Source organism: Nipponia nippon, unplaced genomic scaffold (assembly GCF_047370975.1).
Source record: "Nipponia nippon isolate SJK-2023a ecotype South Korea unplaced genomic scaffold, ASM4737097v1 scaffold_2, whole genome shotgun sequence".
Classification (NCBI taxonomy): domain Eukaryota; kingdom Metazoa; phylum Chordata; class Aves; order Pelecaniformes; family Threskiornithidae; genus Nipponia; species Nipponia nippon.
In genome coordinates, this window is record NW_028262336.1 from 116,308,958 (window position 1) to 116,325,950 (window position 16,993).

At 37.4% G+C, this 16,993-nt stretch overlaps 1 protein-coding gene across 8 annotated transcripts in view; it reads right to left on the reverse strand.

The window, feature by feature from the left end:
• The window catches only part of YAP1 (Yes1 associated transcriptional regulator), an 89,931-nt gene that overhangs the window by 38,369 nt on the left and 34,569 nt on the right, over positions 1 to 16,993 (reverse strand). For all 8 annotated transcript variants that reach the window (XM_087757653.1, XM_087757655.1, XM_087757654.1 and 5 more), the window contains exon 3: positions 5,862 to 5,977. In XM_087757653.1, coding sequence (XP_087613779.1) covers positions 5,862 to 5,977 — 116 coding nt within the window. The remainder of the gene's footprint in view (positions 1 to 5,861; positions 5,978 to 16,993) is intronic.

Consider the following 16,993-nt stretch of genomic DNA (forward strand, 5'->3'; position numbering starts at 1 on the left):
AGGTTCTCTTTCTAAATAAAATGCACAGCTGTGGACAGGACAGGGAAGGTCTGTCTGCTCACCTGGCTGTCACAGTAGCAAGTCTTCCTTGCTAAGTGCCATCTACGGCTGCAGAAACAGAACTTTTCTCTCTAGAAACTTTTGGCATTAATCATGATGTTGCTTTCTTCCTTGGCCAGTAAACTGCTCTCGTGTTTCTGCTGTCATCCCTACATGTTGAAATGGTAGCTCAAAAATTGATTAGTACTGCTTTCTGTAATTCCTATTTGCTTTTGTGAGCAGTTGTGAAACCAGAAAACTGTCAAGTCTGATTTTGTAACTGGCTCTTTGACAAACTCTGTATTAGAGGCAAGTAACAGGAAAAATGGAAAACCATGGTAAAGAATAGCAGACACATTTACTCACAGCATCTAGGAAAATTCCTGTGCAATTACATGTCCCTTTTCCCCCAAAAGGCTCAACAGGAACAGGATTCCCAGCATTAGCTTATGTTTTTAAGTGGCAAGTTACCTAAGCTCTATATTGCTGCTCTTCAGACCTTCTCACTAAAATTTCCAAGGTTACTGTAGCCTGTGTTGTACAAAGCCAGCCATGCTGGGTCTAACCAAAAGTCCATTTAAGCTCAGGCACCTAGCCTAGGGTGATGGACAGATCTTATTGCTGAAAGCAGCCTGTTTAGTCACTGTCAGACTCTATAAACTTCTAAATAAAGCACTGAATACACATATAGACCCAAAAAGTATAGTGGCTACCAATAGCCACCTGGCCTCCAACTACCTCAGGTGATTTCTTGAGCCAGATTCTGTCTCTTAGTAGGTGCCAAAGGATATCTCTCTTTTGAGTACTTTTCTAGTCTCTCCTTGAACCTTTGTAAACATTTAGCGCTAACAATATCCCTGTGGCATGGTCTCCTACTAGTTCTGTTCGATGCCTCCTAGGTCAATTGAATACAATCACAACCATAAGCTTACAATTCTATGAAATTATTTGCACAGGGAGAGACAACCCTTCTAGGGAACTCACCATTTACTGTGGTACTTCTAAAGACAGGTTTATCCAAAAATTAGATTCCAATTTCCAAATGTAAGCCATCCTTACAGAACTACTGATAAGGCATACCTCTGTAACTAAATATTTATATAATGCCATAACTTAACATAAATACATGTAATTTTAAAAGTCTGTGTGCATGTCTGGTGCATGTCTCCATTCTTTGTGAGTTTTTATTTTCTTGATATACCACTTTTGCCATGAAATGCAGAGTTTTGAACGCAAAGCAGAGCTCACTGCTGGCAGACAGAAAGCAACAGGAAGAGTAACAAAAGCAAAAATGTAGTATACATTCAAGCTATGCTGGGATACAAAGTAAACCTTGCAAGCCCCTACAGTTTCTGATATATAATTGTAAAATAAATGTGAATAAAGCTGTATTTTATCACCAGGTTAATGCATACTAGAGGTCATCTGTATCTAGATATTAAAAGAATATGCATGGACAACCTAGGAACGGGAACACCTCTGTTCAACAGCAGGAATCACCTTCACCTAATACAAACACTAATCTCTAAGAACCTTCCTATTTTTCCTCTGTGAAAGCTGAAATTTTTCCCTTCAATCACTGTCACTGTGATTCCAACACTTTTTAAAATTATATCAAAATCTACAAAATTTACCTAAAGGCCACCTTTATTCTGTCAAATCAGTAAAACTTACCAAAAAACACTATTAGAAAAGGGGCATTTTTTTCAGATGATGAAAAAAATTAATATTACTGTCATGCAGATACGTAGAAACTCGAGTTTCGCAACAGATCATATGTGGTGTTGACTGTACACAAAGCAGAATTTGTACGGTGACTGGTTACATAGAAATCTGCAACTGAAGTGGGCAAGAATCTAAGAGAAGAGCTAGAACTTGTTTTAGTTATTGGCATATTCTTCCTTACCCTCCCGCTCCCCAAGGGGGAAAAAAACCTCAAGAGTTATGAATTAGAGTACCCGTTTTCCTACCAACCTTTAACAGGGCACTACAGCCTTCCCCTAAGAGGCAACGGAATTACACTAGGTCTACAAACTTTCACCGGGAAGCTCAATTCAAAACTGCAATGTAAGAGGGAAGACAAGAGAGGACAAAGACAGGTAATCTGCTCCAAAGCTGATTATCTAATGTCTATGCGCAAGCAGAAGAGGCTAAAGTAAGCAGTGCTATCAAGCATGATTCAGGAAGTAAAAGTATCTGAAGAATGGAAGTGTATAAATACAATTACTACCCCATCTCTGTTATATCACCTGTAATTGTATAAGAAACAGGCATTGTTTACTTTCAAATTTATAAATTTACCTCAGTAAGAAATGTATAGGACAGGTTCCTCAGAAGAACAATGTACCATTATTCCTCTTTTTTTTTTTTTTTTTTTTTTTTCTTTTTTTCAAATCAAGACAGAACAATTTTTCCTGTAATATCTTTAGGGAAAAATATGGTTAGAAACACACACAAAAATCACAACAGTCAAGACTAATTTTTATATACACATTGCATATGTAGAAGTAATAGGCTTGTTTTCTTTCCATTACTGATGTGAAGATGCGATCCTGTTTCACAGAAGATTAACCAACAAATGCCATCTAGAAGAGCACTGTTTCTCTGCGTACGTACGGCCCAAACCATTTTAGCTGATTACATGTAGCAAGCTAAGTTCAGCAAAACTGAGACAAAAAAAAATATCCAAGCACCAAAATAAGCCGGGGGGAGGGGGGGAGGAATCCTCACTTTTCACATACTGATGCCCTCCTGCAAAGGATGTATGCTTACTAACACTCATTAAATAGTTCATTCACAAAATCATGCCAAGAACAGATGAAGCTGGTTCAGATGCCTATCAGTTTCCTTAAAGAAACATAATTTGCAGCAAGATACCTGGATTCTCATCCAGTCTTATCTGCCTCAAGAGGTGGGATTTCTTAAGAAAAACAACCTAAAAATCTCAACCTCATGCTAAACTACATCTTCCCTACGCCAGTTTTGATTTTAAACACACTTTTGACTTGCCTTCACCCTACCACACCTTCTAGTTTTGCTTTCTTCCCATTTGCCCTGAACTCCACTTATCCTGTTTATCCAGAGAAGGCAACAGGTTTGTCTTCAATACACAGACAGCAGCTTTCTGTCCTCTCTCCCTCTTCAGTTTGTTTTCCTGTTCTTAATTCTAGCTAATGGAAGCTTCCAATAGCTTTTAAGACAGCTCCTAAAAATCTTCTCTCTTACGTTTTACCACAGCAACTTTACTTACAAGCTCCTAGGACAGTCTGTAATTAAATATTCTAAAACTTGGACAGTAACTTCTGATTAAGGGCTACAGTTACTGAGCGCTATACAAGGATGAACCATACAGAAAGGAAAACATTTTCCCTTGTGGCATTTCCAACATTTTTTTGCAAGTCAGTGACCTCCAGCTGTCACAATACTTGCGCTTGGTTTTTCCCAATATCTTTCATGAAAGGCTCTCAAAGCACAAGGGCATGTTTCATTGCCAGCAATATTTCATAACAGGAAACCTCTGTCTTAAAGGTCTCAACTTTATTTCCCAGTTCTTGAGGATGAATATCCAAATTAGAACATTAAGTAGTCTTATATTTATGACGTTAGCACTCAGATTTAAGTTCCACTGGGCTGAAGTGGTACATAGTTACTTGATTTTTCCATTTCTCTCATTCTTTATGAGGCCACCAAGGAAGCATAAGTTACCATGAACTCAGCAATAAAAACTAACAGAACCAGATATAAGAAACTTCAGTAAAAATAAATATACAGTCATAATTTAAAGTTAGTAGATAAAGATTTGCCAAATCAGGTATCAGAAACAGAATTATATACAATAAATGCAGGTTCGGTATTATTTAATTCAAAACAGACTTTTGTTAAATGCAAGTAAGTTGAAAGTAAGCAGGTGCATCCAAAGAGCCAGTTCCAGGTCATACTACCTCAACTGATTTAAGCTTAAAAAAAGCAATGCCACATAAACACATAACTTAATATACACAGAAGTTCTTATTTCTTCATGCACGTTATCAAATTCAGAGCACTGGGGAAAAAACTTTACAAGATTTTCAGTTCATATTTAATACAGTATCATCTGCGAAATTAAAAATAAACGTTCAATTAACTTGTATTCTAATTAGTGCTTTCTCAAGTCACAAGACAACCCACTTAAACGTCTCAACTCTTCTTTATTGCATGAGCAACAAGATCTATGTAGGATCACTTGCTCACACACTTACATCAGTAAATTACATGTAAATTCTTACGTTTCTTTTTAAAATAATCCTCATGTACTGACTGCTAGATTCTCTTTTAGATTTTTACCCCTTACAACTAACCAATTTATTTTTTTGCTAAGGACCCTTCATTTCTTTCTAAGTACATAACATGAATCCTACTTCACTAGCAGTATTCTCTCCTGTTAATTCTTGGTATAACAGAAGGTTTGAGGAGTTACCTTAAAACACAGAATTTATGCCAATATTCAAAGAGCAAGCATCTAGTTTTAGCACAAATCAGATACTCCAACAGGCAAGACAGACCAAGGGAATTGTTTCCTTTCTCCTATTCCCTGTTCTTCAGAAGTGTCCCTGCAAAAAGATGTCACCTCTATTGCTGCAAGTGTCCTGGAATATATTTACAGAAAAAATAATCACAGATACTATATTTTCACATCAGGGCCTGAGACCTTAATTGCTCTGAATCATGACTTCCTGAACTTGAACAGGACTCTCATTTGTTTCAGGATAATCCAACCTCCTGGCTTAGCCAGCAAAAAGTTTGATTAGCTTCCCCTCCAATACTCAGTCACGAACAGCACAGTTTGGTCATGCCTATTAATCTTTTGGTATTGTCTGCAGCATATGAGTTGCAGCATGAAACAAAGCTGTCTAAATGGACAACAAAAAGCAGCACCAGAGAATAACTTCTGTGAAATACGGGAACAGCAGACATACACAAAATACAATCAGACGGTGAGAAAAGAAGCAAAACATGAACTTCAGTGACAAACAGAAGGTGACGAAGCATAGGGAAGAGTGCAGCAGTCAAACTAGCATGGCACCAAATTTATCTGCTTGCTCTTTGCCCCATCAGGACAAGAGAGCTCTGAAAACATACAGCAGATTCTATAGCAAGAACAAGCAGACTTTACTGCTGTCTAGTGATGCTCCCCCTCAAACTAGCTGAAAAACAGTTCTCTATTCCAGGAAAAGGTATCAGACTTCCTCAGCTAGAGGAATAATCATCATCATCATACAGGATTTTGGAAATGATAGAAAAATAAGAGGAAAACCAAAACATCTCTGCTTCTAAACAAGGTTTTCCAAGTGTTTGCTTTATTCATTTAGGGAAGACAGAAAAAATGAGATGTTCATAACAAATGTAGGAAATGTAAATGAATAGGAGTTTACCAAGTCTAGTAAGTGAGCAAGGGTAGGCAGAAGAACACTGCAGAAGCACAATAACTTTAATGGAAATTGACACTAATTTAATGGAAATTCTGGTCTTCATCAATTTAACAGCATTTTCAGTCAGAAGAAGTTAGACGAAAAATCTGCTTCTTTAAATGTTTGAATCATCCATTTGAAAAAATAAAAACACAAACCAAAGAACTACAGGACATTCTCTGTTGACATCACAAATATTATACAAATTCTCTTACCTTTCTCTTATCAGCCTCTTGCTTGATGCATCAAGCATCAAAAAATTTGAAGTTAAAGTTTAAAGGACAATTGTGAGATTTGGACTCCCTCCCCCCAATTAAAATAGCTAGTGGTATCTTCATTTGTACGATCTTTTTCATAAATACAAATTTTGCTTACCTGATGCCGAATTCATGATGTTCTGCTGCACGGAAGGACTGGTGGGAGCTGTAACATTCATCTGGGAAAGCATGGCCTTCCTAGGATCTTGCCATGTTGTTGTTTGATCGATGTGACTAAGACAAAACAAAGCGAGAGTTAGGCCAGTCATGCATTCACAACAATGACCTGCTAGCACAGAAAGTTTAACAACAAAAGGTTAAGCCTGCCAACAACAGTCACATTCAAAACCAAGCAAGAACTGTTTGGATTCTTTCCAAGCATCATGGTATGTCAGATACTCAAACCTTTACTCTGGCCACCACAGTTTCCCAAGAACAGCTGTAGCAATCAGAGCTAGAGCAATGGTGAGATAAGGCTCAACATGAATATTGTAATCTAGACTGTTGTACCATAACTAGATGTTGTACCCTTGAACAAAACATTCTCTTCCTTTTCTCGTTGATCAGTTACTTGTCATTTTTAAATGTGGCTTCAGAGTCTTTCAAACCAAGCCAGTTATGTCTGGAATCTCAAGCACAGTGTAGTAACTTGGCATGATGAGTTGATATTCAGTGCCTAGGGAGTTGTAATGAACTGGCTACTCACTGATTACTGAGTAATCATTAGCGTTCCCAAACTTTCTGAGCATAGACCACATCCTCAGATTATGTGATGGACTACTCCCCTCACCACTGACAATCGAACAATCTCTCCATGGTAATTTAAGTAACCAGTCACACTAGAGCAGTAATATGAAAGTGATGTGCAGCTGCCTTTCAACTTCATGTGAAAAGATGAGGACAGCTGGACTGTCAAGTAACTCAACCAGCCCTCTGCAGAACCTAATTACAAAACTTGGGGAGCTTAGATTTATTTGTTTTGAAAAAACTGGAAAGTACATTCAGCACTGTCATTCACAAAAGTATTCAATTCAATGAAAATACAAAAGTGTAATGAATGATTACTTCACCTTCTGAGTATGTGATTAGCATGTTTTGCTAATGAATAACAAATGCAGGCTATTCATAACAAGCATCAACATTATCTTGATGCCATTAAGCAACATCGCTCCAAGAAGTACATGTGGACAAAAATAGAACTACTAAAACACACTGAGAATTGACAACAAAGCTCGTTATCGATTCATTTAGAACCGGTATCAATTAAAACTCATATTCAAATAGTATTGTTATCAATTAGAAACCAACACATCATTAACTTGGTACAACTCTTTCCTTACATTAATAATCCTTAAAGTTACTTTTTTTCTGGATTACATGGAATGCTCATTTTCACTTACTTCAGCAAAACCACAACATTTAAAGCTGCAATATAAATTCTATTGGTGATCTGAGTTCAAAACTAGGTACTCCAACTCGTATCTCTGCTTTGTACCCGTGTCTCGCATTGTGTTTTGTATGTATCTTGGTGGATCAATGAGTATTTGTACTGAACTATCAATCAGGCTGTAAATTTTCCATCTTTTTGTTGTAATTAAATAACTGTGCAGCAACTGTTCCCAATTCACAATTCAAGTTTCTCTTATTTTAAGGCATATTCAAGTTTAGGGGCTGGTACTGTATTCTTTTAGACAGTCTAAAGGGATAAATAATTCAGATTTGGTCACCTCAACACTAGCATCTTTGTGGACATTGACATCTGACCTTGTCACCTGGCTCTCCACCAACAAGAAAGGAACCTAAATAAGCACTCTTAAGGTGTAATTAATTTGATCAATTTAAGGAACATATCGAAGGGGAATCAGGCCTATATTCTCCTTCAAGAAGGGAACCTAACTTAACTAGGTCAAATACACTGGCATTAGAAGAGATGAATCCCTAACTTTGTTTATTTATTTGCATGACCACAACATCCAAGAGCTCTGGTCACAAATTAAGGCCTCATCATAGGTCAAACTGGATGAACAAAACAGTATTATTTTCTCCCTGCCCTAACCAACTAATTGCTCTGCCTAGAAACTTACTAACAAAACCCTTGACTCCAATTAATAAAAATGTGCTCCACTGAATTAGTAAATGTTTTTTTTTTTAACATGTTCTTTGATGCTCAAAAAGTTGGTATTTTTCCAAAAAAAATACCAGATTTTTTAACTACTTCATCATTTCAAACACGTGAGAATGAAGATACACATTCAGAACATCATAAAATGGGGCAGTAGTCACCAAAATAATTACTTACATAGAATTATTTATTACATTCTAATCACCGAAGGGACTTTCTGTTATAAGGTAGAAGGTATCACTGAGTGGCTTTTAAAAAAGTTTTGGTTTAAGATATGTACATTTTACCCTCTCTAAACATGCACACAAACAATTCCAGGTCAAAGAGTTACGGACACACTGTAACAGGGTCAAAAAACAGGCAGGAATGTTACTTGTACAAAAATATAAGACTAAACAAAGCTCTACTTTGTCTGCATGTGGCAACTACTGCCAGTTTTCCCTTGTGTACAGGAAACCCCCTATTACTACAGTGTTAATTAAAATGGTGTCAGTGCCATGTTCGTTTCCACAATACAGCTCATTTAATAGAGGTACTATGAAGCACACTGCATCTTTGGTTGCATATGTTTTCCAATATTCAGCTCCGCTGAGAAACATGCCACATGCAGCAAGACTTCTTTATTTCCCCTTTAGCCTATTTATTTATAAAACAGGGCACAACACAGTAAAGACTGCCCTATATATGCTGTACTATACATAAACCTTCATAATGGCGACTTTTTTCATCTTTCTGCTGGTCAATTTTACAAAGCAATGAAAGCAGATAAAGATAATACAGATGTAAAAACACTGCACAGTAATGTTTCACAGACTATGTGTTTAAATTACAGTACCAGCATGTGCTACTCCTCCCCTCTATGTCTGATTTGTTATATTTACTCAACGCAGTTCTGGGAACAGTGGAAACTGGGAAAATATCACTGCACCCATGATTACACATTCGTTTATTTCCATTTAACTCCTATAAAAATACATGTAATACAATGAACTTATAAAATGTCTACCTAAGGTACATATTTTATGGCCTTTGTTTTATATGCTATTTGAGTGCAGAGTTAAGAAACAAAAGGAAAAACATTGTTTCACTACATTACAGAACCATTTTTGCAGTTAACTGTAGGAACACACTGAAACAACATCCACCAGCTTTTCCAAACCTATCTGAATATCAGATAGATAAATGGACTATGGAAGAAGCAATTTTAAAAGCACCTCCAATTTTGAGCACAAGGACAGCATTATCGATTACTCAAAACTGCTTAAGCATACCATGCAAAGTATAGTTACTGTTCACATGGACTTGTTAACATGGATAGCAATTTTAGGCAGCAGCTTCCAACTCTTCCCTAGCTGAGGATCACTGGAGAGAAGTCAGCATGTTCCTTACTTTACCAACTAAACTCCAACCAGTAGTCGTCTTAGAGCAAAGAGCCACAGAAGAAAAAAGTCTCAAAGTAAGCAAGCTGATTACATTAAAATCATACTAATCATAAGGTTGGTTTAATAAGGCAAACTCTTTGTCCCCTCCCACTCAGCTCTGTGCTTGCTGACCTACATATCCATTTCTCCCACACCTTCCATCAAAACCTTTCTCTTCAACCTCCCTCAAACCACAGCCCTTACGTGTATCGTACCTGCTCCATATCCTGAGTTTTTGAATGCTATGTAGTAAGAAACCATGCAAAACACATCACAACAGATCAGTTCTTTTCCACAACTTCCAAATCATGCTCATCTATTTATGGAATACAAAGCAGGCAAACCCCTGCTTACACGAATGAAATGTTTAAATAAATCCTAGTACTACAGGAAGGAATATAGGTCTTCATTTTGTTCCATATCTGCAGCATGTGCACCAGGGTAACTTACTATTAACACTATGTATTTCTCATTATCAATTTAAGTATGGAAACAGGACATTCTCCACAGGTAAAGATCTTTCCCTCTGTTTTGAATAGCAGCACAGAAAAGGTCTAAAGAACGTAACAAGAACTCTGACACAACACTATATTATCTGCACTAAACAGATTTTTTTCCATAGTAGCTACATTACATGACAACTGCCCCAATCCTTCCATTCAATATCTTTTATTTTACATGACCTGAGCCACATCTTGATAAAGCACTACTGTCAACCTCAACATTTTTAAAAAATATTAGCAAATTATATCAAATCAATGAAACCTGTACGTCAGCCATTATATTTAGTACAGTACTACCAAACTAAACTTAAATTCTACCTACTCATGAACTACAATCACAGCTCTGTACTGTGTGCATAGAACAAAATGAGTAAACAGTTTTGGAATTAAAATCTACATCTCTAGGACAATCAAGGAACCTAAGACATTTTACTTCATGGAATAAATTCTCAAATCCAATATCTAGCTATCTGACGCTATCTGGTACTGTTCACTCATGACTAGGTGAAGCAAATCCTTGTTAAATTGGACAAATGTTGTATAAAATAAGGAAATCAACTTAGACTGTACCATAAATGTAGGTCTATGGTAACAGGCATTAGAAAAACAAAGCTAAAACACCCAGAATATGCTAAATATTTGTTAGCAAATGTATGTCAATTCTGGTATCAAGAAGAGTGACTGTTCTAAGCCACACCACCCCCCCACCTCCACCAAAAAGCACTTTCAAAGTGCTGTGCATTGCGAAGAGAATCAAGCTGCCTCTCCCCACCCATTCCCAAGCTTTACAGTCACGTACAAATTATTTACATATTGACAAGAACAACTTTAAAGAAAAGAAACATTTTCTTCTTTTACAAACGCAAAGAGCATTTCTGCAGTTACTAAGAACTGGAATTTCTAATTGAAAGAAATCTTTACTGGCATTAAACACTATCACATGCCTGAAGATTTGTCAGATTCAATTTCTAACCTAATTTTAAAGAGTTGGTGGTTTGGTGTTGTTTTTTTTGGGGGGGGTGGGGGTGGGGTGGTGTTGGTTGGTTGGCTTGTTTTTTTTGTTGTTTTGGGGGTTTTTTTTTTTGGTTTTTTTAGTACAACGGAAAAGAAGCAGGAGATCCAGAGACCAAAACAATCCTATTTGTTACTTTTTATTGAAAATAACCTTTATATGCTAATAGACTAATAAAATAAAACCCTTCCTAAAACCAGAGAACTGATCTGCCTTTGCACAAAGCGTGATACACCTTCACATTCGTACTCCAGTTGCTGCGCTGAAAAGACATGAACTGTATTACTGAAAGCCATGTCAGAAATGAACTAACACAAAGGACACTCAAAAAATTACTTAAATCCTTTGAGAAAGGCTTATATAAGAGGCCCTCAGTTTTGATATTCCGTAATTTTTATTGCAAGTACAGTGTCCTTATTGGTAGGTACACTTCTTAAGGTATGTTGAGGACTTCATTCATGTAACAGAATCCTCAGTCTTTACAAAACGATGATTCTTTCTTCCTCTTTTTTGCCTTTATTAGCATGAAATCACCTTATATACACTGCACGGATGCTACATCATTTGTAGTGAGAACTTTCCTTTCACAAGAAAGGATTTTCTCAGACAAGATATTATTAATATAAGCAGGTCAGAAATTGTCAGATTATTTTACTAAAATGTATAATAGAAGTGTGCCATTAGGAAGAAAAGCAAAAGACAGTGAACAGATATTTTAGTCTTAGGTACCAGATGAACATACTATATGAAATCTCTCCAACAGCAAAAAACTGAAGAGGTCTGATCTACACATACAAGAATACAAACAAAGCAGAATAAACAAACGATTGCTTCCCTTTGTGTTTGGATATGATTGTTCTTAAAAGGACATTTCAAAAAAACTAGTCACAAACATTCAGAAAGACAAGTTGTTCTCCAGTATAAAAGCATCACCATAAAAAAACTACGCAAGCATCTCTCAAAGTAATGCTTGTGTTTTACAATGTAGACAAGACTTATATTTTATGTCTGTGCGAAAATTGCCGGTCTCTAGTGAAGTTGAGATGACTAACTTGGATTTTGGTTTTCAGATTTTTGGGACCATTTTAGGAATTCACTGGAAATCCTGTTTTATTTAAAGCAAAACACAAACACACATCACTGACCACATCACGACAGACCTACCAAAACTGTTCATTTGGCATTGTGTACTTTTTGTATTGGGGATGGATAGGAAAGTCTCTGCATAACACAAGCTAAGTCCACAAATTAAGCTAAACTTAATTATTTTCTAAACTTGGTGTGAAATTTCAACTTTTCATTATATCGCAAAGGTGAACTGCTCCATTGACAAGCGTGTCACCTATGACTCTGTTTTACCTTGAATGACTGAGCTACAGATTCTATTCTTTCATATTTTTTCCTTTGTCTTCCTAACCAGCTGGTTTCCTCAATCCACGTAATGCATGACTTTCTGAAAGGTTTTCCCTTTTTATTTCTTTTCATCTAAGAACTTTAAAGATTAGATGAATCACGACCAGAGTACGTTTCTCCTCATAGATGCCATTACTGAATTATTTTAGAGCTATCACCAGTACATTTTAGTACATCAGGACTTGATGTATATACTGAAAATTAGTTCTCCCGGTGATGCTAGGAGAAACTGAGTGTTTCTGCTCTTGAAACTACCATACATTGCCTCAAAAAAAAAAAAAAAAAAATCGACTTCAAACCAACCCCTCTGCCACATCTTATATAAACTCACCCTGTGCATAGGCAGCGTAGACTACCTACAAGATAGCCACCTACATATCATTCTAGCAGGCAGAGAAGAAACCAGAATACCTGCTTCTGCAGAGGCCTAACCCCTGCAGGAGAATCACAGATGTGGTGGTCTGACCGTAGGGCAGCTGTGAAAGTGACAGTGTCTACTAATTCAAGAACAGAGCTAGATGCAAATTCCTAAGGAGGGCGGCAACAGCTAAAAGGCCAAGATCGGTCTGGCATCGCAGATGGGTTGGGGGACCCCACAAGTGAATTTTCCACAGTTTGGTTTAGACATGGGATGAAAGAAAAAGTTTAGAGTAGAAACAGCTTTGGCATGAACTGCCCCAATTACCACTCTCAAAAACTGGAGTGTAGCATGCAGAGATTTCTGGGTTATGGCTGATGATGCTCTTGGGATATTACACACAAGAGAGTGAATTCATCTTTGCCTGAGGGTAGAAGCTGCGACATTCTTTGTGCACCCTTTTTTCTACCCTATTCAGGGGACTTCCAAGAATTGGAAAAAATTAAAACATGAAATTAAGTCTTCAGCTATATTGGCCATTTTTAATTAGGTGTTGCTGACTTAAAAGTGACGTACATTTCTTTGCAAATGGTGTAACAAAGTTACAGATTTATACCTTAAGTAGCATTAATACATTGTTTGAGATGACACAGAATTCAGTTCCAAGCAGCAACAGTAAAGAGAAAAGCCTGAAGGGGAAATGAGACAGCTCTGTTAGCAATTATCTCAACCCCCAATTCAGTCCTCCAATAAACACTTCCCTAAATCTGCACCACTATTAGACAAGGAGACACACTTAAAATGGCCCAAGATCCTTTAAGGACTTTCCAACTGCCTTTGTAAATAACAAATCCAACAAAAGGAAAAGCTGTTGGTCACATAGCAATGAAAATCTCATCTGCTGAGAGATGATATTCCACCCATTCCTTTGGAAAGCATTGCGTTTCCACTTGTCCTCTCCATATTAACTTGCAATATTTCCTTAGGTTTCAGGATTATTACAACCTAATACATATAAAAGCACACAGCAGTAAAATTCATAATTTCTTTATCTGACCATTTCCCAAAAATGTCAGAAAAAAAACCTTAAAATTCATAACGCAGTTTGTCTTTTAGGGATAGTAATGTCTCCAGCCATGGCCTAATTGCCTCCAAGAAATAGAAACATAGATAAAAGTTTCTGAATATTGCTGCAATCAAAACATAATATGGCTGTATCTTTGAATTTTCCATATTCTTTCTTCTGCTTGACAGATCTTTATGCATTAACTAAACAAAGTTTGTGTTGGACTACTCCATCTGTGCTACTGATGATGTCCTCAACAAACCATACCACAGGCATATGATGACAGAAAGCATACTGGTGATATAACAGACAGCTCTACCCTACTTTCAGATTGCAACAACATACCTTAAAATCAACATACAATTGTTCAGCGTGCAATCACGTGCTGTGCCACAGCTGTGATTTCATTAACTTTGAGAAAGAACACAAGCAAAATGTATGAGAATGGCGGGCACGAACATCCAGTTGACCAGGTGGGAAGAGAGCCTGTCAGAGCTCTAGCCCCTTAATCCAAGTATGAAGTAGAACCGTATATGCTATCCTACATCGCTACAGTCTTCGGCAGCAGAAGTTAATTCAGCAAATTAATGGTTTGAATTTAAACTAGAACAAAGCAGTAAGGGGAACTTAAATGCCTTAACTGTCTCTGACAAAAGTCTAATCGGTGCAGAAATAGATTTTGCACGCAGTCACTAAGAGTCAGGCAAGTTCTTCTACAAATCCCTCCGGAATTTATTCCTAAAGTGGTTGCAGCTTGCAAGATGCTAACAGCTACCAGAAATTCCTGAAAGCATGGCCCATAAAGCCATGGACACACTGATACACAAAATAGAGGTTTTTACAGATACACAACATGCAGTGTTTAACATTAAGGTATTCAAAGGCAGCCTTCATTAGCACTGGCCTGCATGCAGACAGTGCACAATACATACACCAAGGACTTAAGACTAAGCTTACTGTTCCGATTATAAACATCTTGCTGTTTTGGAGCTGCAGAACAGCACTGCCCTTCTTAGGAAAGCACTCACAGAAAGGTCCTTGCTTCAGAGTGTATAATGCTAAAGTGGACGGTGGGCAGTAGGCAGTCTAACCATACATGCATGACTAATAGAAGAGACGAAGGCACGACACGATGTTCAAAGGTTTGCCAAGGTAGCACCACTTTTATTATGATGTACTGTGGAAAGAACTGCCATTTGTCAAAGCGAAAACAGAAGTAATAACATGCTTATTTTTGCATTTACCATTCCTTTTCCTCCTGTCCCTCTTCCTGCCCTGCACTCAAGGACGTCATCTAGAAAAACAGGGCTAGTATCACAACACTTAGAAGTATTTTAAATTGAGTCTCAAAAATATGATTCTTGGATTCCTCTGTGGATTTCCCAAACAGAAGATTATTTCCGAAAAAAAGGAGTATGAGGGCATTTTCATTTCCAGGGCTCTTTCCATTACTTTGAAAACTATAAGAAACAAAAGTCCTTGTTCTTACAGTCCTTGCACCAGTTCAATCCTTTCCCAAACTCCGTAAAGGACTAAATCCTGTATGATCACATTCTGCATCACCAGATTTATTTAATTTTAAACTTGCCCTCTCAGTTCCACAGCAGAAAGAGGCTATATTTAAAGACCCCCCCCTTCTCTCCACCCTCCCGCCAAAGGTAAGAAGTTTGCTTCCTGTGCCTAAGTCACTCAGCATACTCAGAATTCATCTTTCCTTCCCTTCTTAATTTTAAATTAAAGAGATAAAGATATACCACCAAGGAGGGCGAATCTAAAGGAAGAATTGTCTCTGCTTCTATTTCAAGTGAAATTACTGGATTCGTTTAACTTTACAGATACCCTCCTATGCCCCTGCTTAGCAAACACAGAGAAGACCTTCTCAAGATGCAACCATTTTGTCTTCTGTAACGCTAAAGACACGATTACACAACCACTAACTTTCACATTATTCAGGGACGAGCAGATGATTTTCAGAAGTGATAGGCCATAGAATCCTTTATCACTTTCTTGCCCTTTTATCTCTGAGATTCTATCTCATTTCTCTCTCCTTCGTTAGCTCTTAAAAGGAGACAAAGAAAGCAAGAGGGAAATCCAATGCCTTTTTGCACGAACAGGAGCCAGGCAATTTTACGCCCCTTTCTATATACCCTATTTTTGGTTGCCTGAAGGTTTTCAAGTCAGAGAGGCTTGCCTAAGCATGCTGCAATACAAGTGGCTATAGCCAGCTGCCTTCTTATCTAAAGGGGGTTCCTAGCAATGCTGTTGAATAACCCTGAGGCTAACCACCACCAAGGAAAACAAAATATTAAGATAAAAAGATTCTTAGGTTGCTTCCTTATTGCTCTAAGTAGGAAGTCTGAGAGGGCAGTTCAAACTGGTTGCCTGAGTGTTCAAACAATGATCACTCCCAGATGGCCTTGACAGGATGAGCTGACTCTAAGAAACCAGTAGGTCGGACCTACTGGAAATGAATGCATAGCTTTCTGCTACAAAGAATAACTGAATCTGTTTTTCTTGCCATTAAAATCATTAACATTGACAACTGTTTTTAATGTATGCTTCAGAACTGACACTTCACACCTTAAATCAATCAGCTGTTTAGATGTTCTCAGTTTTAGTTATACAAATAGCCTTATGGATTATCTTTTCCCTCATTTGAGACTGCAGCTTAGCAAAAATCCAACTCCTCTATTTCCTTTCTCCATGTTTACGTGTTTTTTCTGGTTTTCTTCTTTTTTTTTCCCCCCCTCTTTTTCACTTCCACTTCCTGTATTAGTTTTTTTCATCCCTTTTTGACTCCTCCTTATGACCGTGTCTCAGGGAGAGGTTTTTACTTTTACAATTCAGATAAACACTACGTGCTGCTAAGGTTGGAGCCAATTATTCATGTCCCTGGAGACTTTGCAGATTGCCACGTAAAACAAAGACAATCTTCCAACAGCAAGTTGCTGCCTGAGTCAGTACTTGTGAGCTACCTGCTCAGCCAACTCCAGGCAATCTTGCATATTCTATTTTTTGCCAGCAAATTATTCTTTTTCATCCCCAACGCTTCAGCCCCCTGGAGACAGATTTCCCAAGTTGCAATGCACCAGAAGCAACAGATTTCTTGGCACCCAGATACAACACATTGTCTAAAGGCTATGCTTTGAAAAGTTATTTTTATTTACCCATTTAACCTAGGGTGGCAAAGACAGTACAGAGCAAAAACATCAGAAGAGATTAAGCTACTTAGATTATATCATTTAAAATGATAGCTATAATAATTAAATGTATAGCTATTATATTCAAGTTTACTATTACATTTATTTTTAAAAATTACCTAAAAATGTTTTCAACCTGAGGATTTTCAAGTTCC